Source organism: Lontra canadensis, unplaced genomic scaffold (assembly GCF_010015895.1).
Source record: "Lontra canadensis isolate GAN:19392208 unplaced genomic scaffold, GSC_riverotter_1.0 scaffold29, whole genome shotgun sequence".
Classification (NCBI taxonomy): domain Eukaryota; kingdom Metazoa; phylum Chordata; class Mammalia; order Carnivora; family Mustelidae; genus Lontra; species Lontra canadensis.
Window position 1 is genome coordinate 147506 of NW_022631023.1, and position 25740 is coordinate 173245.

Here is a 25740-nt window from a genome sequence, read left to right on the forward strand (position 1 = left end):
CTTCTACCCTAGAACTCCCGGGTGGAGAGACCACACTAAAAGGCAGTCAAAACCATGGAAGTGAATTTCTGAGCCTACACTAGGACCAGGGCCGTAAACAGCGCCTGTCATGTTAAAGCTGTACATGGAAAAGTCTAGATTCCTAATTTTTACAAAAGAAACGTTTTCTTCCAGCTCACCGAGGAGTCTTTGTGAGCATACTGTCCCTAACCGGGAATTTTCCGTTAAACACAGCGACGTCACTGCCTGAATGAGGAGACGCGGAGTCCCCCGCCGGGAAGCATGGGTGGGGAGGGTGGCGGGGGGCGCACTCTGGGCAGAGCGGGGAACCGGCCTCACCTTGGCGTTGAGCAGCAGGAACAGGGGGTGGTCAGGAGTGGTGTGCGCTCGCCACTGCAGCACGTCGGGCAGGAACAGGAACTGCGCGGACAGGCCCACTCAGCTGGCAGCTCGCCGAGGGGCGCCCTCCTCACGCCCTCCTCGCGCCCCGGCCACCGGCCATTACCTTTCTGGCCTGGTCGCTGTCCTCCAGGTGAGCCAGCTCCCTCCCTGAGGCCTGTGCGATCCTCTTACCGGCAACCAGGTTCCCCACGATCATGGAGGCCGGCCCCACCTCTGGAAAACGGGGTTTCTGAGTGAGCAGGTGGTGGCTCGGGGACAGGACCGGCCCGGGACCCTCCTGCCACAATACTTTCTGTCTGAAGGAGGCGTTTCACTCTCCATTAAGGTGCTGAGCTCGGGAAACCAGCTGTAAGGGTCATGGTGAGCGACAAAGAGAATCCCTGCCTCCAACACAGGGAACCCCAGGCTGAGAAACTCGCCCCCAGCGTGTCCCTGGGGGTGGGACTGGGCCTCAGCCACAGCCACAGCTACGTGCTCAACAGCGTTCTTTTCCTGCTTCTTACACACCAAACAGGAAGGTATATCTTCCTGAGTAAATGTATTTTATTTAATGATAATTTAAGCGTTCGATATTCAGTGAAAAAAATATTAGCATTTACTAAAGATTCACAAAACCAAAGAACAAAAATAACTGTCAAACCAGTCTTTAAGATTAGTTTTTCAGTGCGTGAGATCAGGGAAGGGAGAGGAACCATCTGCGGAGGCCCCTGAAATGCCAGCCGTCCTGGGCTGTCAGGGGGCAGGGAGGGGGCGTGCGCAGGCCCCAGGGTGCAGCATAAAGGGCAGGCCCCCAGCCCCGGCCCCCAACCCCAGCCCCAGCACTGACCCCCCAGCACTGTGCGGTTGCTCTGCCTCCCAAGCTCCACGTCTGCCCTTGGGCTGCACCTCTATGCCCTGGGAGCCACCCCATCGCCTTCCAAGCCTCAGACGCCTGCATTCAGTCAATGGGATGGGTCCCAGCACAGAGGTGACATGGTCAAGCTTCCTCGCCTGCGGCTTGGTTCTCGGGAGGCAGGAGATGGGGACCGCCCCCTGCAGGTCTGGCCCTAGCCCAGCCCCGGAGAGGCAGGCGCCACAAGGCCCGCACACTTAACCACGAGCACGGCTGCCAGCAGTGCTGAGACTGGATGGACGGCTACGGTTAGCTAGCACTGACCTGGTTGTTTCTGGCGAGGTTTGGGAAGGTTGGTGACACAGGTGTGAGGGCACATGAGTACACTGCAGGGGTGCAGCAGCCCCTCCAGGAAACGCTGCTTGGTTTCAGAAATGTGAATCCCTCCGAGAGGAGCCTTGGGCAGGGTGTTGGCGGGAACCAGTGCCAGACAGTACACGCCCACCTGGTGGATGCTGTCGATGGCCTGGAAGGGAACACCACCAGCTCAGAGGGACGGTGCGTGAGACCCGACACACCACCTGGCCGCGGGCGAGCCCGGGCTGAGCCGCTCACGGCTATGGGGGCTGGGAGGCTGCACCGGGGAGACACGCAGCTCTGAAGGTCGTGGAGACACTCTGTTCGACAAGAAAACACGGAAGGACGTGCGTCCGTTTCTGTCATCGGACACACACGCCTACTGTGTGTCTGTGCACAAACTCGTAAACCCAAAAGCACGTCTTTTCGGAAAGGAAAGTCAGACGAGCCCATGGAGCTATGGGGCAGAAAATGGAGTCTCCGAATTTACCCTGTGCTCAGAATTAACGTTTTTAAAATGTCCATTCTACCCAAAGTAATCTACAGATTCAGTGCAATCCGTGATTCCAATGGCATTTTTTTTAAAGATTTTATTTATTTATTTGACAGAGACAGACCACAAGTAGGCAGAGGCAGGCAGAGAGAGAGGGGGAAGCAGGCTCCCCGCTGAGCAGAGAGCCCGATGCGGGGCTCGATCCCAGGACCCTGAGGTCATGACCTGAGCCGAAGGCAGCAGCTTAACCCACTGAGCCACCCAGGCACCTGTCCAATGGCATTTTTCAAAAAACTAAAACAAATCCTCCTAAAATGTGTACAAAATCATGAAAAGACCCAAAGCACCTGAAGCAAACCTGAGGAACAGAGCTGGAGGCGTTCATGATTTTGAATTATGTCACGAAGCTTTAGTAACCAAAACAGCACAGCATCAGCAAAAGAAGACATACACAGCCACGGAATACAAGAGAACCCAGAAATAAGCCCAACACAGACGATCGATTAGTGTGTGACAAAGGGGGCAAGAACGCACCAAGAGGAAGGGGCGGTCTGGGGGAAGTGGACAGGAGAATGAAACGGGACCACCTTCTCACACCACCCACAAAAATAAAATCAAAATTGGTTAAAGACTTGAACGTGAGACCTGAAACCACAAAACTCCAAAAAGAAGACATAGGTGGCAAGCTCCCCGACACAGGTCTTGTTGGTGATTTTACGGCTCTGACACCGAAGGCAAAGGTAATGAAAGCAAACATGAGCAAGTAGGACGACATCAAACAAAAAGGCTTCCGCAGGGCAGAGGAAGCCATCAGCAAAATGAAAAGACGACCTTCTGAATCAGAGAAGACAGCTGCAAGTCACGTATCTGATAAGGGGTTAACACCCCAAATATATAAAGAACACACACAACTCAACGGCAAAAACAAACAATCCAGCTAAAAAATGCACAGAGGATCTAAATGGGCATTTCCCGAAGAAGACATACATATGCTCAACAGGTACGTGAAAAGGTGCCCAACATCATCAGTTATCTGGAAAATGAAAATTTAAAAAAGTGAGATCCCACCTCACACCTGTCGGAGCAGCTAAAATCAACACAGGAAACGACAGGTGCTGGCGAGGGTGCGGAGAAAGGGGAGCCCCGTGTACTGCTGCTGGGAATGCAACCCGGGGCAGCTGCTCTGGAGGACGGCGTGGAGGGTCCTCACAGACTAACAATAGAGCTGCCCTAGACCCAGCAATCGCACTGCTAGTGTTTTCCCAGAAGCACTAACTCAAAGAGATAACGGCGTCCCTACACCTATCGCAGCACCATCTACAAGAGCCAAGACACAGAAGCAGCCCGTGCATCGCCGCCTGACGGTCGGGCCGAGAGGATGCGGCGCACACGACCGAACATTCCTCAGCCACGAAGAACAAGCCATTGGTGACAACGTGGACGCACCCCGAGGGGAGAAGCAGAATAAGTCGGAGAGAAGCACGCCCCACGTGACGTCACTGCCCCGTGCGACGCTAACCGAGCTGACGGATACAGAGTGGAGGCGCCAGAGGCGGGGGCGGGCGTGGGCAGAACGGGAGGGAGGGTCAGAGGCCACGAGCCTCCAGTCACAGAACAGAGTCTGGGGGTGCAGCGCTCGGTGACCAGAGACAGGGCTGTACTGGACACGCGGGAGCGGCTAAGACGGTAGATCCTAAAAGTCCTCGTCACAAGAACATTTGTGGTTATACATGGTGATCGACGTCTGCCAGACTTACTGTGGGGATCACGTCCCAGAGCGTACAAATTACACTGTACACCTGAGATTAGGGTTATACGTCAATCATCTCAATTTTAAAAAATAAGAAAATTACTAACATTAGAGATGTGATAACGGTTATTCCTTGCTTAAAGAAAGAGTAAAATCTTTACAGGTAAAATGTGATAGCTGGCATTACTTCAAAACACTCCTGCGGGAGAAGGGGGGAGGCCAGGGGAGGACACGGTCAGGACCTGGACTGGTAACTGCCAAGCAGGGTGATAGGAATGTGGGTTATTATGATGTCACTTTTGAATGCTGGCGGGATTGGTGAGGTCTAGAGCCAACGGTCAAGAAAGAATTCTTGAGGCGTCTTTGGTGCAAAAAGGTGGTTTTATGAAAGCTGTGGGGACGGGACCCCGTGGGCAGAGGGGGCTGCTGCCCTGGGACTGTGAGGGGTGGCTGATGATACACTTTCACGCTGGGGAGGTGAAGACGAGGAGGTGTCCAAAAGGACTTTGACCTGCTGAAGGAGCCTACAGGACTGGGTCAAGTTAGGGTTGTTTCTCCCTGCAGCACGGCATCAACGTTAAGACATCAGGGAGCTTCCCGGAGGAAGGTGACCCTCTGCCGCCTCAAGCACAGGCCGCAGGTCACGAGGACGTTTAACTTGATCTCCATTCCCTTCTGCCTCTGTCCCCCACATCAATCACACTCTTGTTTTTGTTTGTTGTATTAGAACTATTCCATAACAACCCACCACAAATTCTATGGAAAGTCTGCGTTGGGAGACACGAGTGGGGAACACCCTCTGAGGCTCGGTCGCCGGGTCTCCCGATGCGTGGACAGCTCCACGCCCGTCTCTGCCAGCTTCGGGGCCCCCCACACAACTGGCCTGATGGCGGGACACTAGAGGAAACGCACCCCAAGGTCGGTACGCCACTGCCCACGGCAGCTTTGTTCATTAGGCAGAAATGCGCAACCCACACGTCCATCAGGGTGTCAACAGGTAAGCGAAGAAACACCACCAGGCATGGAGAGGAAGGCCCAGCCCCCACACGATGACACGAGCAGTCCCAAAGCCACACGGAGGGAAGGAAGCAAGACAGGAGGCAAACACCGTGTGAGTCCCTTTCCCGAGACCCGTCTACGGCAGAAAGGGAGACACTCCATGCCGCTCACGCATGCGGACACGCAGCCGACCAGGGGCTCTCGGGCTGGGCAGCGCGGCGGAGGTGGGGCCACGGGAGAATCTGCTGGCACGATGGAAACACTCCGTGTCCTTGTTATCGCGACGCGCTGGCTACCTGGGGTGTACGGCTGTCGACGCTCACCGCCCGCACCCACAGATGGGCTCACTGGACATGGAAACTGCATCCCGTCGAGTCAACCGAAAACCCCCACTGGACGGTCCCCGTAAGGCATGCGTGCTTCACCGAATGTAAATTTTACTCCCTTCCCCCAGAGTAGTACGCAGGACTCTTGTTCGGTGTTTAAGGAAATGAGGGCCACATAGCGCGCCCTGAGGAGTACACAGGGACAGATGTGCGATGGGCAAGGGTGATGACGTGTTGGCCACTGCAGGACCTAAAGGTGGGTATTAGGGACTTTCTGCGTGACGCTTTGACATTTTCGTAACAGGACGCAGGAAACCACCACCCGTGTGATGGCGTGTAAGCGCGGTGCTCCCAGGCTCCCGGGGCCATGGCCTGGTCTGAACCTACGTTAATAGTCTCAACTGACCTCACCCCAATCGGCAGGGCAGGTATGGGGCTGCTGTTCTATGCATTCCCTGTAGGAATTACAGCTTCCCAGTGCTGTCCGTCACCCTCGCTAAGCCCGGGTTTCTTTGGCACCTGCTGGGTGAGGCCGTGCTGGGTATAGGCAGCGCCAGGGGGAGGCAGCACAGGGCGGGGGGGGGGTGGCACGGGGCAAGGGGGAGGCGGCACGGGGGCAGGGGGGAGGCGGCACAGGGCAGGGGGGAGGCGGCACGGGGGCAGGAAGCCTGAGACTCAGGAGGTCAAGCCGAGATCCCGTGTCGGGCGACCGGACACCCAGCCTGCTCGGCCCGGAGCCAGAGACGGGATGGACAGGCCGGGCTCTGCGCCCTCGGATTCCTGGGAACCAGGCGCCCCGAGACCGTGGCCAGCCGCCGGGCCCACCTGCAGCACGCGGCTCATCCACTGGAAGCTGTCCTCCTCCGAGGCGTCGGGCCGCTGCTCGGCCACCAGGACAATACGGTCGTCGTGCAGCACCGTCACGGAGAACACAGCGATCCTGGGGGGGGACGAGGACAACATGACCACCCGCAAAGCACAGCAAATGGGACACAGATGCTTCCTCTCCCTCAAAACGGAGGGTGCAGACAGGCTAAGGCCTAAGAGACTAACGTGGCCGCGGCTGAGCACGGGAGACGCGACCTGGTCTCCTGCGGGCGGCGGAAGTAGTTCTGACTCGCTACAACAAAATGACTTTGGGGCAAAGCAAAACCACCAGACACAGACCTTAAAAGGAAACTGTCCTTAATTACCATGTTAATGCACGGAGTACATTTCTCCGCACACATCTCCGTCTGGAAGGACCATCGGCCGGACTGTCGGTCCCTCGCGAACATGTCAGTGTCCCCGTGTCTACCTTCCCCCTTTCTCTGCACTTGCTGCCTTTGCCTCTTACACGGGGAGGCGGTTCTCTCTCCTTCCCTGTAGGACCGGAGGCCGGTCTCCCCCCAGGCCCCACACACCAGCACACCTGCTGCTCCCGCTCTGGGCCATCGCGACACGCTCGCGTTCCCTTGTTCTCCTGTCGGCGGGTGTGCGCACACACACTTCGCCCAGCACTAAATTTCTCCTGCTTTCAGACATCTTGAATGCATCTCAGTATCCCCTGTGAAGCTGTTTTCAGAAGAAGCGTCTTTTGGTAACACAACTTCTGAAACTTACATTCCCGAGAATGTTTTTATTACAACTGCACAATTAAGTAACGATTTTGAAAAATGTAAAATCTAAGTTAAAAATTCCGTTTAATAACTTAAAAACATCACTGCACGGCTGCCTTCTTGGCTGGTCCCAGCGCTGGGGACTTTCATGCCTTCTGCTTGACCCCAGTGCTGGACCCTTCTCGAGTCCCACAAACCCAGCCTCCGGCCGCTCAGATGCCCTCCCCCCACGTCTGCTATTTCCATGCCACCCTTCTCCGGTTTGTGCAACTTTCTCTCCCCCACCTCTGGAGGACTTCCTTAACCTGACTCTCCAGCTTATCACTTCCTTCTCTAGCTGCGTCCTTCCTGCTACTTATTCCATCCACTGTGTTTGTGTTTAAGAACAAAGAACTCGTATTGTGTGCGTTATACTCTTCCCGAGATGTTCTACTCTCTATCGGCTGTGGCTGTTTCTCTCTCGGTTTTTTTTGTTTGTTTGTTTGTTTGTTTGTTTTTGAGAGCAAGTGGGGGAGCCCAAGCAGGGGACAGGCAGAGGGCAGAGGGGGAAAGAGCGTCTCAAGTAGACTCTGCTCGGTGCAGAGCCCGAGGCAGGGCTCAATCTCATGACCCTGAGATCAGATGGAGCTGCACTCTGAAATCAAGAATCAGACACTGAACTGAGTGACCTCCCAGGCGCCGCTGTGGCTCTAGGTCAAGGTGGTTGCGGTGGTGGGGACAGGCAGGCACCTGCTCACCGGCAGACGCAATCACCCACACCCTCCCCATCGCTCACGACGACGTCACCTTGTCAGCTGCCTGCTCAGGACCAGCCTGCACCTCCAGGTACCGTCAGGTCCCGGGGGCCGCCCTAACCCACCCCAGAAATGGTGCTGGCCACCCGGGCATCCACACCAACAGCGTCCCACTTCTGCTGTGAGGGCAGGTCGTAAGGTCCTGGCGGCCCCCACTCGGGCACCCACACAGGCCTGACCTGCTGGTTTCTCCTTGGTGGGCACCCCACACTCCTGTCATCCTGACCGACGAGAGGGCCAGCAGCACCCACTTGGCAGGACTCCCGAATGATTTCTCTAAGGAATATTCGAAGGCAGGGCCTGGCGAGGCTCACAGGTACCCTGGTTTGAGTAATAAAAGCACCCCCTTGAGAAGAAAATTTAAAAATGCAGCCAGCTGAGTGGGCCGGCTAGGAGAAGGGGCTGCTCCCCTCAGGACAAAGAGCTCGGAGCTGAACAGAGCCAGACATGGCTTCCCCTGCCGCCCCCCAGCTGCCCAGGCTCAGAAAGGGTTTGCCTAACATGCTCGGGATCGCTCAGGAGCTGCCCTGCGCAGGGGCAAGGCAGGACCCTCCACAGGTCTCGCTAACCCTCAGCAGAGAAGAGAATTGACGTTTGTGATTCAGAGAAACCGGCCCTTGGCTGCTCCAGTCTGAATGTGTGAGGTTCTAGGGTGCTGAGGCAGGTGCTCCTTGGGCCCCGTCTTCTTAAAGACCCACAGGAGCCCTGTGGGCAGGGAGGACACTAACAGGCTCTGGCTGCAAATATCGTCCTTTTTCCTGGGAAGGTTTTCTGATGAACAGGAGTTCCTAGGTTTTGTGCCCTCGAGTCACTGGACCTTGCTGCTACCGCAGACTCTCAGACTTCAAGTGGAGGAGGAGGGTTCTAGAAGCCACAGCACAGGGGCCCGCAGCGCATCACCTGCCTCTGTAGACAAACTTCATGGGCTCCACGGCCAGCGCAGTGGCCACAATGTCGTCTGCATTGTGTCTACGAATTCCAACCACCATCAGCCCATCCAGCTTGCCCACAACAAAGACCAGGTTATCCTGGAAGCAAGAACATAGGTCAGGACTTGGGACACGCAGGTAGGCCGTGTGGGTCAGGTAGCTGATAGCTGCTGCAGGCAGCGGGCAGCACACAGAAAACAAGGAACACGCAGACAGGTCCTGCATCCTGGTGGGCTGGGTTGGAGACAAGGGGACGTGGCAGGGGGTGGCTAGGGTCCTGCATCCTGGTGGGCTGGGCTAGGCTGGGGGGTGACACAGGGAAGGTGAAGTTGCAAAGGATTCTGACTGCTCCTGCCCTTGGGCAGGGCTCCCAAGGTCAGCAGCAAGGACATTCTGGGCAGACAGTACTGTGTCATGGGTGCTGTCCTATGGACTGTGGGACATGGGAAGCTTTCCTGGCCCCTGGATCGGCACTGGATGCCAGCAGCACCCCCTCCATGGAGCTGTGGGCGTGTCTGGAGGCCCAGGTCCTGGCAGTAGGACACACTCACCGGCCCGATGAAGCCCAGCAGCCCCGTCCTGGTGAAAGGCCTGTCAGACACAGGTGCGCCTCCTGCCGTGACCGGGACGGTCTGCCAGAGCAAAGGGGGGGCGTTAGGCTGTGCTCCACGGACAATGGACCAACCGGCCAGGTGGCCAGGGTGTGGCTTCCCTAGATGAGGCTGCCACCCACGGATCCCTGGTGGGGAACAGGCCGCCCCAAGGCCAGAGGCTCTGTCAGTAGATGACATGCTCCTCAGACTCCTGCACCCAGCATGGTCCGGGTTCCTCCTGCGACCCCTTGTCTGTGACCCCTTGTCTCCCTGTGCCCAGCACCTGGCTCTAAGGAGCAGGCACTCGCCAGACTCTTGGCGCACACGGAGCGCGGGCTTCCCGGGCTGGCCTCGGCCCCATCAGGGCTGGAGACGCGCTGCGCCCTGCCCGCTGCCCTCCATGGACGCTCTGGAATTCACCTGCACAGGAAGGGCAGGGGACGTACAAACCTCAAAGACGCTTTTAGTGATCCCCAGCAGTCCGTAGTACGCGGTGCCGGTGGCGCTGGAGCTGACGCATATCTCCCCGACCTCGTCCGTCTTGCAGAGATAAGGGGCACCTTCCACCTTCACAACACACACGTCAGCTAAACAGAGAAACCCTCGGAGTCATCGACAAGAACTCCACGTGAACGGGCTCATTCACCAAGATCTACCCGTGCTTTCACGTGCGGTTACGGGAACAAAGCATCACACGCGCAGTGCGCTCCGACAACACGCTCGAGCCGGTGTGCGTCCTTCTGCTTCCTACACGGTATCTAACCAACTCACGATGCATCCTGCACGTACGAAGCCCAGGCTGATGGGACATCCGCTGTCTCAGGGACAGATTCCGTGCCCCCTCTTTGTGTCACCACCCCGAACCCACGGGCGATGCTGGCTGACCCGTCCTGGGCCGTAGCCCCATGCACCCTGTAGCCTTGGTGTGGCCCATCCCATAGCCCAGCCACCCCATGGTCAGCTGTCACTAAGCAGCTCCCCACCGACAACCCCGCCTGCTGCCCCGCCTGGGCACAGGAGACCCCGCCTGTCAGGTCAGTGCAGTTCTGGGCCACCCACGCCACAGAGCAGGCACCCAAACCAGCCTCCAACCCAACGTGCAGTGGTCCATTAAAGGAAACGAATTAAGCAGGCCCCGGGCATGGCCCCCTCCCCCAAGGATGGTAGTTAGCAAGAGAGAAAGGAGCAAAGGGGTGCTCATTCCCATTTCCTTTCACCCACAAATCAGACCATAGACCACAGAGGCCCTGCTGGAGGAGGAAGAAGGTGGGCACAGACACCCCCACAGGCGTGCATTTACCGCAGAGACCCTGCTCTAACTCACAGGCGGGGCAAACGCAGTGAAAGGCTGGGTCTCCGCGAAACACAAGAGACCGTCAGCCTCAACAAGTCAGTCAGCTCTGCAAGGGTCAAACTAACAGGAGCCGACCTGGGGAGCAGGTGAGCACAGACACACACCCACGCACACGCTCGCCACGCTGGGGGAGCGTGTGCACAAACACGCACACACACGCTCGCACTCGGGACCACAGCGTGCACACACGCACACCGGGTGGGTCAGGACAGCAGCCACGGATCTCAGAAGGGCCCGCGTGGCGAGGAGGAAGCCGAGCAGCTGTGAGGCCGCCACAGTGAGGGTGCCGGAGGGCGGCAGCAGAGAGCGTCCCCACTCCCAGCCGTCACTGGGCCTCCTGCGCCAGGCCACGGGCTCCCTGTGCGGCGCTCTGCAGGGGAACCACAGGCAGGCGCTCCGTCGCCCTCTCCGCGGGGCCGGCATTCAGGCCCAGGGGCTCTGTGGGCAGGAGGCTACACAGGGACTGCCCGCACCCTTCGGAGTGCTGCTCCTGACTGACATCCAGTCACCCGCCGCGGGCGGGAGCCGGGCGTCGGGCTGTCTGAAGACACCGGGGCGGCGTGAGCGGATCAGCGCCTCCACGTGCGCACGGCACGATGCCCGTGCCGGACAGGCCGCCAGCGCTCCCGTCCCCAGACAGCAGAGAGCCGCGCACCCGGCCGGGCCCTCGTGCTGCTGCTCAACCTGAACTTCAAGACAAAGGCAGGCAAAACCCTGAAACATATTACTATAAACTAAAACCCCAGTTTACTTGGGAAAACCCTGCTAGGAAGACTTGTTTGTGGGCACGGCGAGAGCACTCCCACGGCCTGGACACTCGGGCCTCCTGCCACGTCACGCAGCGGTGGGATCTGACACACGCCAGCTTGTCCCTTACCTCCCGGCAGGGCCTGACCGACGTCCTGAACGGTAAGAACCGACAACTTTTCTTCAGTATCAACTCTGATCACACCGAAGCTGAGACCGTTCATCGACAGGACAGCCTTTCTCGGTGGAGGTCCTCCCAGCTCTGGCGGCCTGGAAACAAAAGCAGACACGCTGACGAGGGGACAGAGTCTGTAGGGGGCGGGATCCGTGCCCAGCTTGCCTGCAGGACGCCGCCGCACCACACACGGCCGGCTGTGGGGACTGAGGGTGCCACAGCACCTCCGCCCTGCCCGCTGCTCTGCACGGGGGACCTGCACTGTCCTCCCACCCCGGGGCCTCTGGAGGGCCTGTGGCCACAGTCTGAGGGACGCTCTGTGACGTCCCCGGAGTGGTCCTCAAGGTGACTGAGCTTCCACCTGGCTTTGCTGAGACACCTGTCGGGAGCCCTGGGCAGCAGAAGGACAGGTACCAAGGAAGCCCGGAGCAGCCCCCAACACGCCCAGTCCAGAGACCAGAGGCTGCAAGCCAGACCCGCCCAGCGCAGCCCTTCCCGAACCCCTGACGCAGGAAGCAGGAGAAATACAGTGGCTGATGCCACCAGGCGTGGGAGTGAGGTGTCCCATGGCCAGAAAGCACCACAGAGCAAAGGAATAAGGAATACCTTATGGTTTGTGAAGCATAAAGAAGTCCTTTCTCTTGGTAAGTTATTAAAATTTTTGGACTATTTAATGCTTGCACATATGAAAGCGCAGACTAGTCATGAATATACTAATATAACACAGGACCACAATCACCACTGGTTTTTCTAAAAACTGGGCTGAGGGCAGAAAACCCAACGCACAGACACTCTCAACTGTGAGCACACCACCGTCCTCCCAGGACAGAGAGCCCACAGAGGCCGCTGCGGACAGGAGCCCTAGGGCAGGTGAGAGGTGACCCAGGAAGAGACAGGTGGCCTGCTAGGAGCAGGAAGGACCAGAGCCTGCCAGCTCTGAGGTCTCCCAACCCCACCATCCAGGCTGAGATGGGGGGGCACAGTCCCCACCAGCTGCCCGGCCCCCTCGGGCAGGGAAGAGCTCTGGGCTGCCACACCCACGAAGCCCTCGGAGGAAAACCAGCCCAGAGACCACAGCCCGGGCAGCCGCCACCCCCCACGTCCCGGCACGGATCCAGGCTGGCGGGAGACACGCGGCCAGCACGGGGCGAGGGGCCTGGTGCCCGGGGCTGCCCCCCACCACGCGCACGCGCCTGGGACACTGGCACATTGCTCCGTGAGGTCAGCTGCTCAGAGAAAGACCAGCCATGCTCAGCAGCGCAGGACAGCAGCTGCGTGAGTGGACGGAGAGGCGCCGCCTTACCTGCGGATGGCCACTGTCAGCGCCTCAGGGGAGCTGGCACAAGGACAGATGACCTCGGGCCTCAGCCCTCTGGACTGGAAGACATTGAGGAACGCGTCACAGGAGGATATGGACCCTGCGTGAGACAGAGGGAGCCGTGGGGTAACTGGAGGGCTGGCAGGGAGGGGCCCAACCACCCATGAGCTCTAGGGCGTCGTGACATCAGGAGACTCGTGGGGGTGGGAGGCGGCTTCCAAGGAAAACATGATGCGTCTGGAAACCACCAGCAGGTAGAGTGGGACACGTCTCAGGGCAGGCCTCTGTTTCGCCCCCGCGCTGTTTCTGAGTGCAGACTCACAGCCCGCCCCGGCCTCGCCGCGTCTCCTCCCAGCTCTGCTGAGTGGGAGGTGACCAAGGAGCGATTCTGGGGCGAGCCCCCTCACGGCGAGGCCCAGGTGCATGAGAGCTGCCGGAGGGCCTCGGGGCTGAGGATTGGCCAAGTAACCCCCACAGGGCAGCCCACGCATGGTCCCCAGGCTGCCCCTGCTTCTCCCCTACTCGCCCCGGCCGGTCTGAGGCGTCGCGGATATGGAAGCCCAGCTCCCCAGCAGGAGAGCTGCCGCCTGCTCGGGGCTGCACCCGTCGGGACTCCAGGGCTGAACCCCACCCCTCAGGCACCTGCCACAGCGAGGCTCGAAGGAAAGGAGGGTGCTGTGTCCGGCTCTTGCTGGGCAATGGCAGATGGCAGAGGGCACACGAGACAAGCCACTGGCTCAGTGCCACAGGGAACCAGACGGCACGTGGAGGGGCAGGATCTAAGGTCTATGGGGACGGGGTCCGGGGAGGGCTCCCCGGTGGGAAAGCCTGGCCACCGGGAAAGGAGCTGCTGGGGGTGCAGCAGGGCAGAGGACACGCAGGGGTGTGGTGCAAGGCCCGGGCACGTGGCTGGGTTCAGGCGGGTGTGGGGATGCAGAGCACCCAGCCCTGGGCATCTGAGAGGCAGCATGGAGGGCCCTGCTGGGGATGGGTAGAGGAGCAGGATGGCAGATGCCCTCCTGAGCAGTGGGGACCCGGGGCGCAAGGATGTCGGCCTCCTCACAGGGAACTGGAGGAAAGACCAGCCTCTGGGCCGGGGAGCTTCAGTGCAAACCCTGCAGGACAGCCGTTAACCCAATGAGAAAACCCACCTACCAGTCGAGGGCTTTGTGCTGCATAGAAACCCCCACAAAGGTCCACCAGGCCTCCCAGGGAGCCACGCGTGGCAGGCCTTGGACAGCCACCAATGAGCAGCCATGCTCAGAACCTGCACAGAGCCGGGGGTGCTCAGGGGTGCAACAGGGGAAATCCCAGCAGGAGGTCGGGGCCAAGGACCGGGGGATTTAGACCGTGTCTAAATTCCAGTCATTTCTTAACGTATCTTCTGTCCACGGTGTTAAAATTGCTTTTAAATTCAGCGCCCTCATAAACAAGCAGGAGATACACCAGCGGGTCCCCCCCGGGAGGGCGTGCGGCACGGCCCACGGCCTACAGCCCACGGCAGGCCCGTTATGGCTGCAACACCACAGTGCTGTTCCTTGGCGGGCCATACTTGACCCTGTCCCTCCCACGCCAGGCCTGCTGGGGAGGCCACGGCCACGGCCTCGCTCAGCCGGGCTTACTCACACGGGTTGGCGCCGTCGGCCACGATCAGCATGCGCAGGGAGCTGAGGCTGACGTCCCTCTGGCCTCGCTGAGCCAGCAGAGACCAGTGCATGTCACGGGACTTCACCAGTGCGGCGCGGGCTGCAGAGGGGGGCGTGGAAGTGCCCTGAGTCACAGGGAAGCGGCACCCTTGCCCCTCGCAGACCCACTCGAATCAGCACAGGTCCCCGGGACAAGCGCGCGTGAGGACAGACCCACGGCCCAGCCTCGGGGCTCACCAAGGGGCACCCCCAGCCCCATTGGAGCGGAGCCCAAGGGACGAGGAAGCCCTGTGGTGACCCAGGCGGGGGCAGGCCAGTGGCCCTCTGTCTACACTGCTTCCTTAGAATCAAGCGCTCTGCCACCAGTGAAAGCCTCCGATGAAAACCATCTCCACGACTAAGAACTGGGAGTACTGGTGTGACTGGAAAGAGTTTCAGGGGAACAAAATAGTGGCCTATGGTGTCTGCAGAAGAGGGCCGTCAGGGGCCTGTGCCCCGGACACGCAGAGTCCATGACCGCGGGGGTGGCAGGGTGCACGTGGGCAGGAGGGGCGCCGCAGCCCGTCCCCACCGGTCGGCGGCCGGCTTCACTGCTTTTTCCATCACCAAGGGGGCCAGCAGAAGGACTTCCTGCATGAAGGAGGGTCAGGGGACGGCGTCTCTCCCGTTACCTTTATACGAACACACTTTCTGGATCCAGGACAGAGGGTTCACCTTCATGAGCGCGTACGGGACGCTGACGACGTGCATCCTGTTCAGCACGCTCTGCGGGAGAGACGGGCACTCAGGCCGGGCCTCGCTGCGGGGCAGCAGAGGCCGCACCGCGCCCGAGGGGCACAGAGAGCAGCCCCAGCCTGCTCTTGCTGACACTTCAGATAAGGGCTAACGGCACCACCTAAAAGTAGGGTTCGGTGGCATCTCGGTACGAGGCCTCAGGGTCCCTCGAGTCCAACCACGAGACCACAGGGCAAGCGACACTCACTGTTAACACTCCGTGCCACAGCCCAGCGTCCCGCTTGAAATCCAGCACATTCGTTAGTGTCTCGGCTGCGAGGGGACAGAGATGGTTAAACCACTTGTGACCGTCTTCACAGGTCAGGTGCGTTGTTAAAGAAACTGTGAGATGAAGACGTCATTGACACAAGAGCTCTAGGAAACGCACAGCCTCCGCAAATACCAGGAACCAGTCAATCAGTCGTCTTGGTTATCGATTCAAATGACCAGAAAAACTCAGAAGTAGGTTATACAATTTTGGATTAAAACAGCTCTGCTGGGGCGCCTGGATGGCTCAGTCCATTAAGCGTCTGCCATTGGCCCGGCTCACGATCTCCAGGCTCCGGGATCAAGTCCTGCATCAGCTCCCTGCTCAGCGGGGAGTCTGCTTTCTCCCTCTCCCTCTGCTCCTCCCCCTGCTCGCGCTCTCTCTCTCCCTCCCTTGCTCAAGTAAGTAAGAATCCTTAAACATCTTGGGAAAACCCCACAGAGCTACGCTGATCACTAGTCTGAAACTACAAGGAGCAGCACGTGCTCGAGCGGCCCCTCAAGGTTCCCCCAGCACAGTGAGGTCAGGGGCGAGGACACTGAGGCCACCACCCCGTGTCTCTGGGAAATGTCACGGGCTGCTCGTGCTCCTTCCCCTCAGAAAGCTGATCCTTCTCTGTGGTCTCCTCCAGGAAGGACGGATGCGGGAGCAGGTGGTGACCGGGGCTGCCCACTCAGCCCTGTGCTTGAGGGACCTGGTTCTGGGCCCCCCCACCGATGCTTGGCAACCCCAAGGGCACCCACAGCACGGACACCAACGGAGAACACAAGGCTGCCAGGAGGGGCGCCTGCTTCCTGAGTAAGAGTTCATCCCTACGCTCCCTTCGTTAGCTAAAGCGCCCCAGTGATCCCTGATACATCCATGTCCAGAAAAAGAAAACCATGTGACTAATAGATCCAGTTTTCAAAAAATTTTTCAGGCCCTTGAATATATCTAAAATCATTCTCCAAATCGCAACTGAAGGCTTCAGTGACTCCTGACTTTCATTTTTATTTTCCTCTTACTTTTAAACACCGTATTTTAGTTACTTAAACATACCGTTCAATTTACTTTCTAGTTTTATTCAATCCCAGCATTGTTACAGTAGGGAAACTACCATATATCTGTTTTTATAGTTCTTTAAAAATAACAGTTCTCTAAGTTAAATATCCAATATTTAACAGTCAGTGGGGGACGGTGCTACCTACGTGTCACCAACAGAAAACCTTAACTTTCAAGATTCCGTTTGTGTATCTGCATGCACGACAGTTCACATGGAAACCACAGTCACAGAAAACAGCCATACAAAAGCGCGTCTGTTAAGATGGTTTTCCATTTTTTTATGTGCAGAAACACCTCCCCGTAGCTACATCCCGGACAGAACCAGCCCACCAGGCATATGGTAGATGACTTTCACCCGCCAGCAAGTCAGCACACACACAAACGTCCCGGAAGGAACCTGAGTGGGGCTGCCTGGGTGACCCGGCACCTCGCACGCAGCACAAGCAGACGGCCCTAAGCACGCCAGCACGGGCCCCAGCTGGGCGAGAAGGCTGCACCGGCGCTCAGCCAGTCCCCAGGGGCCCGCACGCCCTTACCTTCTGAGTAGCCGCAAGCCTGCGTCAGAGCCTGGCAGTGGGCCAGCAGGCACGCGTGGGTCACCGTGACCCCCACCGTGCTGCCTTCTTTGCTGGTTTTATACTGAAAGATTTTAAGAAAAAAAAAATCCATTATGGATGCTTCTGGAGGCTGACAGAATTTACAAAGGCGCGGTCCATCCTTCGCTAACCATCCCATCACGCGGAAGCACACGTTACGCCGTGACTCTTGGGGTGACACCCGCAGAGGAAGCTGGGGCACCCCTGCGGTAAGCGCCCGGGCACAACAGTGCGTGCAGGCTCCCCATGACTGCCGACACCCCCAGGGTGGGCGTCGAGCGACAATCAAGTAGGGGTAAGACCACATCTGCATGAGCTCCCCTACGACCCTGGCTGTCTCCAGGGTGAAGGTCAAACAGAAGGCTAAGTTCCGGCTTGCACTCCAACCAGAAGCAAGAGCGGAGCCCGTGGGGGCCGCTTCCCCGTGCTCTGGGTCAGACGAGGCCATTACCTCGATGTAGGCAGTCCCAGCCCGGGCATCCTGCGCCTGCGGCTGCCAGTCTTTGGGGGGCTTGGCCAGGTGCTTCCCGTCGATCACCAGCCAGGAGAGTGGGGGCCATCCTGTGAGGGTGCAAACAGGGCCCCCGGCCCAGGAGAGTGGTGAGCGGGCCTCAGGGCTCAGCCACCCACCACACAGCCACCGGCTCCTGCCACCCAGGGAACACGAGTCTCCGTCCCGTTCCCCTTGCACTCATCGAGCTTCGACTCAGTCGGTGCCTCTGGCCAGCGACAGCACAGGCCTAGACTCTGAACCGTGGGGCTGGGCAGCAAGACGCACACCCACCCACGAGGACCTCGCTCCTGCTGGAGACCGCTCCCCTCAGGGCCCCTGGGCGCCTACCTTTGAAAGTAGCCACCTCTCCAGTCTGTGCCTTGGGCAGGCCTTTCTGACACGCGTCCGTGGTCAGGGCCAGGGTGACGCCACAGCTGCCCAGCAGAAAGCCCACCTGCTGGCTGCCAGCGTCCTGCAGAAGCACGGCAAGGTGCTCACGGGCGGCCCCGAGGGCCTGGCCCCGCTCAGGCCCTCACACAAGAGCCGGGCCCTTCACCTTCACTCACCCTCACCAGCTGCTACAACGGAACCCTATACGGGTAGAGACTATATTTTCATGAAAATAAAATAGAAAGTTCTGGATAATGGGCTAATGCCTCAGTGTTCTCTTGCAAATGACATTTAGTGGCATTTTAATCAACTACAATAATAACAGCATGGAAATGTCCCCTTGAGTCACATTTAAAATTTGCAGATTAATCTGGGGGGGCAAGCTTTAACACAGTGACTTATTTCCCACAAAAATGCACATTTCCTTCCAGTCCACACTTCTTGTATACACGTCCCTCAGTAACGTTTTATCACTTTCTTCCTTCAAGTTTGACAAATCTCTGGCTTTTTCTGAATAATCTCTGTATTCAAACATCTATTCATCATATATTATCCTCTGGGAGGCACTGGTTTTATTTCAAACTTCACTTTTGGGATTCTCGAGTATTTGTTGCTGGAAATACTCACTTTAACTACCTGAACACTGATAGGGTAGCAAACTCTATTTTCTAAAACACCTGCCTTGTCTACTCCTAAAATAATTATCTTTTTTCAGTAACCAGATTACCGACATCTATACTTGAAACGTAATAGCTTCCTAGAGTATTAGCAAGTCCCCACATTAATCATCGGTCAGTAACAAGAACTGCTTGTGCAGGCAGAAATGCAAGCAAATTCTCATCTTGCATATTCACAACTGTCCCTGAGAAGGAGCTCCAGTATGTCACAGTGTGATTTACTCACTCCCAAGACATGGAAACTAATATTTATCAAGAATCTGGTTTTGGGAGGCAATTTAACAAAATCCGGTCCAATCGTTAATTCTAGCCATCCGAGGAGAAAAGGTGCACCCTGTGTTCTGGAAAGTTCACAGAGGTGACGTAACAGCTCCATCCACAGCTTCGGAAGCCCCTCCCACAGCAAGACACTAGCCCGCGGAGCTGCAGCCCACTGCCCCCCGGCCTGGCCTGCCTGCAGCCCTCTCCTCACTGGGAACAGCGCCCGGCTGCCAGGAAGGCGGCCTGAGACGCGGAGGGTCTATGCTCAGCTTCCGAAGAGGACCTCACAGGACCAGAGCCCCATGGTCCCCAGCGAGTTAACTACCTTTCTTGTTAACGGAACTTCTATGGGAACGGGAACCAGCTCTGCCAGGAGACACCCATAAAACGCCACCATGAACATCACGGGGTCACTGTTCGGAAACACCAGGGCCACCTGCAACAGCATGAAGGAAAACCATGAAATCCACTCGCGAACGATGCAGTCATCTCAAAGCTTAGCACCCCTGCTGATTAGACGGAATTTGGACATTTTAGACCATCTTAACAGCTTTTCCACTTTAGTTCAGAAAATGTAATTTGGGGGGTTAATTCTTGGTTCTTAAATTTCCTCAACCATGTAACTTTTCATAAATAGTTTTCAGGTTGAGGTCTCTGTTCTAGAAGCAACCAAATAATTTAGAGTGTTTACACTTAACGGCAGTCCAGCACGAGTCTGGTGTGGGATGGAGACCCAGCTCCGCGCCTGCCTCCTGTCTGGGACACACCGCCCACACCTGTCAGCCCAGGCGGAAAACACCCACAGCAGCAGGAAGAGTGGGCACAGAACCAGATCATACCCAGAATATCTTCCAGAAGGTAAAATCCTAACACCAACGTTTTCGTCGAACAGATCTTCACTCAAGACCTCAGTGTGCTGACGGAGAAGTGGAGGGCCCTGGACCCCTCGGCTGAGACCCCCACTGCTGACCCTCCCGCGGAGCCCCCGGCTTGCCCACCTGGCCCTGTGCTGCCCCTATTTAAGTTACATGCTCTATCTCATTCATCTTACACTTTTGTTTTTATCAAACACATTTTAAAAACATGTAATTTAAGATAAAATATAAGTACTAATGAAAAAAATACCCCAAGCTCACCCACCCTTCCTCACTCCCCAAGGTAACCTCTTTAAAAATATCTTACACCTTCCTTTTCCATTTGCTCTCAGAGTTTTAAATGTCATGCTTACAGTGCTCTATTCTTAGTATTGATTTTATTTCCTATTATTGTAGATGAACTCCCTGCCCTTGGCATTCCTGCCTTTCTCTTCCCCCATCCTCGCAGCTGCCATTTCTTACAACATTGGGTAAAATTAAAAGCTATTTATGGAACAAGATTTTTATGAGCCCCAAATATTGTGATAAGTGTGCCCAAAACTGTATGTGACAAGTCAGGACAGCAGATGTTAACACTGGGCCCTTGAGAGCACACACAACGGCTACTAATAACTACCTGATAGCTAACCCTATACTCTCTCCTCGAGGTCCGGAAATCCAGTTCCTAACATGTTAATTTGTTGAAAAGGGCAAACTGATATTAATAGTGATTGCACCAGAACTGTGACCCACAGCTTTGAGACTAGATGTTTGGCATAAAAACACTTTTAGAGAATTTGTTATCAGCGCTTGTGTCCACCCACTTCTAGAAGCGCTATTTACTCCAGGACAATGAACTGAACAGCCACACCCAATAACTAGCTCATTCACTGTGATCCTGTCAATCTCCCATAATTAACCCAACTATGGGACTCACTCGGGAGTCAAGGAGAGTATCTAGAAGTCTCTGTCCTTGCAGGAATCTTCGAGAAAAATAAATCAGTGATTCTTGGAGTCATTTTAAAGCACAACATAAACCAGGAACTCTTACAGGTTCGGTCTAAAGCACGACGTTATCAAGTCCCATTCTCGGGCTCGTCTCGCTTTCACCGCCAAGCTCATGTCTGCTACCGGTAACGGCTACCGCCCCCTCTACTTGCTTGGCTTTCCACACATCCGTTGGCCAATCTGCTCTAAAATGCTCCGCCAGCTGTACAATACCTTCCGAAGGTATCTGCTGAGTAACCAACCGGTCAGGCTGGACTAAGTCTCACCAGATGCCCAACGGTGTACCCCGGCCTGGGCCCTCTGTCCCCCCCCCGGCCGCCCTGTGCTGTGGCTCGCTTTGCCCCCTCCCCCCAGAAGCTGGGGGGCCTGTTTCTGCGCCCTGGTCCTGCTCCATAGGCGGGGAGCTGCGCTGGGGGCCCTCTCGCTCGTCAGCTCAGGATGCTGACCGGCTTCACTACCACTGTTTAAAATTCTCTCCTGTCCGTCCCTCTCCCGCCTGGAACTCCTACCAGCTGAAGGCCAGACCTTCTTGACCAAGGCTCCGTCCTGCACCCTCTGTCGTTTCCATCTCTTAGCCTCCCCATAAGCGTCTCGTCTTGATTTACGGGGCGGTGTTCTTACCTTTAGTTTTCCAGGGATATTAAGACTAACTTTTTAAAAAATTCTCTTCTGTGTGTGACCTTCCTCCACCTTTGTTTCCTCCTCCTCTCCCCCCCACCACGACCTTCCACTTTTCTTGTTTTTCTTTTCTTTGCTTGTTTGTTGTTTTCTTTCACATTCTTCAAATGTCCTTGGTGAGTGGTTCTTTCTAAAGCGCGGACCCTCAGAGAGCTGCCCGAAACGCGCAGTTTCCCTGTGGGGTGATCTGACCACAGCCGCCGTCTCGCTAGGGGGTCTCCCTGCTGAGGGTCCTGCCCTCCATCTGGGGCATTCCTCCCGTCTGGGTCAGTTCGCCTTCGCCCAGAGCCGTGCTCAGGAACAGAACCTCCTATGATGAAGGGAACGTTCCATCTCCGAGCTATCAAATGGGGTAGCTATGAGCCACATGGGGTTCACGAGTCCTTGAAACGCGGCTTGGGGGACTGAGGAACTAAATTCTTTATTTAATCGTGGTTAATTTAAGTGGCCCCACGTGGGTGATGCCACAATGCCGGGCAATGTAGCAGCACACGGAACAAATAAGCCTCTAGCCCCCGTCACGTTCTACCTCAGCGTGAGGTCACGGGGGCTGCCTGGCCACAGGGACAAGAGGAAGAGAGGAATTTCCAAGTAAGATCAACATTTTCTCATAAAACCCAAGCTTTGAGGACCTAATATTTATCAATATTATTTCTACTAAAAGGAATCGATATGAACTCAGAGGAAAGATGTTGAGGAGTCAGTAGACGAGCAGTGAAGAAAGGAAAGAACCATCATCTTGTGTACATCATCGTAAACTTTGTCCATATTTAGTATTATTCTGTGCTGACTTTAAATCCCTTGTATTAATGCTGTAAGTCGAACCAACTGACGGAATACTGATTTCAATGAGACATATTTTTAGAGTTTGTTTTTGCTCACTCCAATAAGTTATATTCTAGTTACTTACTCTGTCTCCAGGTTTAAGTAGTGGTTCATTCTTACTAGTCAGTTTATTAAGTAGAGTATAAGCTAGTTTTAAACTCCGACTCCAAAGTTTGCCTAAAATAAAATAAAAATACTAAGCAATGTAAAATTAAAGAAACTAATAATTAACATTTTAACGTAGCAATCACAATACCCCATAATGTACCATCACTCTATTATTGGAAATTCAGGAAAGTTTCCAACTGATAACTATTTTGCACAATGCTGTAATGAACATCATAGTTTTCTCTTAAAATTAACTTATAGATTTATTTTTCTTAATACAAAAATAGAAAAGGAATTTATTACACAATATTTAGAACATAGAAAACAGAAAAAGTCAGCATTCTTTCAGTTATGTACACACACATGCACATGTACATGCATGTGAAGTTTTCAAGAAACTAGAGCATATTTCACTTTGCTTTTTTCAGTCAACACTGCATTTTGAATGCATTTTCATGTCATTAAACATCTTTCAACTACATCCCTTATTATGAGTGGCGCAGAATTCATTTAACCTTTATAACTCGTAAGTGGGCACTTTGTCCGTCTCCAGTTTTCACCCAAGAGAATACCATCCAGAGCCGCTGGCCCTCCAGGACGCAGCCCCCAGCCCCGGCAGGTTCTGCCCGGCACACGCCCCCTCCGGCACGCAGTCTCACGGGCAGAGCCCAGCCGTGAACTCCCAACAAAGGACAGTGTCCCTGAGGAAGGTGGAAGATGAAACAAAGGGAGGGGAAGGAAGACTAAAGGCTTCTGGGGAGAGAGAACGAGGTGGGGGCGACCACGGGTAGGACAACAGAAAAACCCGAGTCCATCCCCTACACCCGAAGCAGCCTCACACGCACCCTACGCAGTACCAGGGAAGCGACAGTAGCAACTCGGCCCCTTTCAAGTTCTGGGTAACGACCACGTACAGTCTGAGCAGCCACGCCCCCTGAGTAGTGCCCAGACTTCACCGTAAATGAAACTAGACTTGGGTGTGACATTATGAAATAAGTGAACTGTGAGACCTGAGAAATCAGTGACAAAAAAAAAATTTTTCAACCCAAAACACTGTTGCCTTCGTCTATGCACAAAAACCAAGTCAGTTTAACTGAAGAATGCAAAAAGCTTTGGGGCGCCTGGACGGCTCATTGGTTGAGTGTCTGACCCTTGGTTTGAGCTCAGGTCATGATCTCGGGGCCGTGAGGCAGAGGGGACCGCCTAGGACCGCCTAGGGCTCCGCGCTCAGCGGGGAGTGGGCTTGAAGACCCTCCCTCTCTGCCTCTGCGCACCCCCCCCGCACTCTCACACTCTCTCTCTCTCTCTCTCTCAAATAAATAAATAAATCTTTAAAAAAGAGAATGCAAAAAGTTTTAACAGAAAATCAACATAATCGGTCACATTAACAAAGGTGAAAAGAGGTAAAACAATTTAACAATCATTCAGGATTTTAAATGATCTGAATTCAGAATGAAAGGAAATTTCCTTAATGTAATAAACCCCATCTTTAAAAGTCCTATAGGAATATGAGAATTAATGGTCACATCTTGAAAGCTTCCCCTGGGGGAGCAGAAACAAGCCGGGGACACCTGCCTTTTCACTGAAAGTCGCAGTCAGTGCAGTAAGGGGAGGGTGGAGAGAAAAGGCAGACACTGTTAGTACTGCCTGCAGACGACGTGACCGTGCACATTGTGCATCTCTGTCAGACTAACCCCAGAGCCACAGTCATTCCAGAAGTTGGTGCTGGAATAGGGTAGCATATAACTCAACGGGATAAAACAAAGAACCACAACAGCCCTGCCACGCACGTGTGGGCAATTCCACGTATGACACAGGTGCCCTGGAGAAGCGGGGCGGCCCTGGGACAGACAGCTATCCGTCCTGAAAGACAGACCCTGGGACCCATCCCCACACCGTACACAAGACTCATTCCCAGCATTTGGTCGATCTAAATGTGAACGGCAAACAGCAGAGCTACTGCAAGACAACAGAATAGCTTTAGGATCGTGGCCCAGGGAGAGTCCTTACGGAGAACTCTGGAAGCACTGGCCATGAGCAAAAGGAAGGTAAGGTTGGGTGGAACGTCTGCTCACTAAGGTCGTGGTCAGCAGCAGATAGGGAAGGCTCACAGTGGGGGACACCAGCAGCACATGTCACTGTCAAGCACCAGTATCCAGAACACACCAAAAAGTCCCACAAATAACCCTACATAAAAACGCACAAGGGGGCGCCTGGGTGGCTCAGTGGGTTAAGCCGCTGCCTTCGGCTCAGGTCATGGTCTCAGGGTCCTGGGATCGAGCCCCGCATCGGACTCTCTGCTGGGCGGGGAGCCTGCTTCCCCCTCTCTCTCTGCCTGCCTCTCTGCCTACTTGTGATCTCTCTCTCTGTCAAATAAATAAATAAAATCTTTAAAAAAAAATGCACAAGAGATTCAATAGTACTTAACATAAAAGAAAACCCCAAGGATTAAAAAAACAGGAAAAGAGGTCAATCTACTTTTTCATCAGGAAAATGGAAATTAACACCAAAATACTACTACCATAGTCTCAGCAGAGTAGCCACTGGAAGCTGGATGACAGGGAGCAGGTGGGGCTGACACTGATCCGGTAAGCGTGAACCGGGGAAGTTTGACATTATCTGATAAATGTGAAGATACGCATAATCCCAGACCCAGGACGTCCACTCCAAAGTACATACCCTTCAAAACTGCATGCTCATGAGCCAGGTGGCACAGCCCAGAACATTCCTGGCAGCACTCTAAGAGCCAAAACTGGATATGAACATTATAACCAATATAAATGGTAAATTCCGATCTATTCCTCCTTAGAAATGAATGAGCTACAGCTCATACAAAAGCACAAAAGCATGATGGTAAAAGACTGCCTCCAAGTAGGAGACCGTACTGCTGGCACGCCACGGCTCCCACCTGAAACAATTTAAAACCTGGGTAAATGCAGACATCATCTAGCAAAGACAACAAGAAGAGTTAGGGTTCCAGAGGGAAACCCCTTGGGAAGGCGAGCTGACCGTGCACAGCTGGGGGGTCAGTAGGGCCCTGGCCCCCGCAGCAGACAGAGTATCTCCTGGACTCACGTCCACGGACTGCTGCCACTAAGGCGCAAAGACGACAGCCGAGCTTCTGGGGGTGCTGGGAGCCACAGCAGCACAACCGGCCTCCCCTCGGGGAATCTACCAAGTCCTGGGGCTGCGAGCAGCAGGGGCTGGAAAGCCATATGGAAAGCCTCTGAGAAGCAAATTAGAGCCCTTACGTGGCACGTGAGACAGAAGCCACGGCTGGGGAACTGCAGAGGAGGACAGCCTGGCGCTCAGGGGTGGGCTGAGCCAGCCTCGACTGCCACCGTGGGACCAGCCACCACGCCACCTGCCACACAGAGCGAAGGAGGAACGTCTCTCGTGTAGGGGCATCATGGAACCTCCATAATTCTTTACACTGTCCAACATTCGGTCCAAA

The 25740-nt window shown here is 55.5% G+C and overlaps 1 protein-coding gene across 8 annotated transcripts in view; it reads right to left on the reverse strand.

Moving 5' to 3' along the window:
- The window catches only part of DIP2A (disco interacting protein 2 homolog A), a 93555-nt gene that overhangs the window by 18004 nt on the left and 49811 nt on the right, over positions 1–25740 (reverse strand). For 7 of the 8 annotated variants that reach the window (XR_004383612.1, XM_032865177.1, XM_032865173.1 and 4 more), the window contains 17 exons: positions 22264–22355; positions 19139–19249; positions 17834–17957; positions 17444–17553; positions 16933–17035; positions 15296–15360; positions 14985–15078; positions 14294–14413; positions 12653–12767; positions 11305–11444; positions 9524–9660; positions 9032–9112; positions 8452–8579; positions 5985–6099; positions 1559–1760; positions 506–615; positions 340–420 (listed from right to left, as the gene is read on the reverse strand). Coding sequence is in view for 6 of the 8 variants with exons in the window: in XM_032865177.1 (XP_032721068.1) it covers positions 340–420; positions 506–615; positions 1559–1760; positions 5985–6099; positions 8452–8579; positions 9032–9112; positions 9524–9660; positions 11305–11444; positions 12653–12767; positions 14294–14413; positions 14985–15078; positions 15296–15360; positions 16933–17035; positions 17444–17553; positions 17834–17957; positions 19139–19249; positions 22264–22355 (1928 nt within the window). In the remaining 2 variants the exon portion in view is untranslated. Of the gene's footprint in view, positions 1–339; positions 421–505; positions 616–1558; positions 1761–5984; positions 6100–8451; positions 8580–9031; positions 9113–9523; positions 9661–11304; positions 11445–12652; positions 12768–14293; positions 14414–14984; positions 15079–15295; positions 15361–16932; positions 17036–17443; positions 17554–17833; positions 17958–19138; positions 19250–22263; positions 22356–25740 lie in introns of those variants that run through there. The other variant, XR_004383613.1, reaches the window with a different exon arrangement.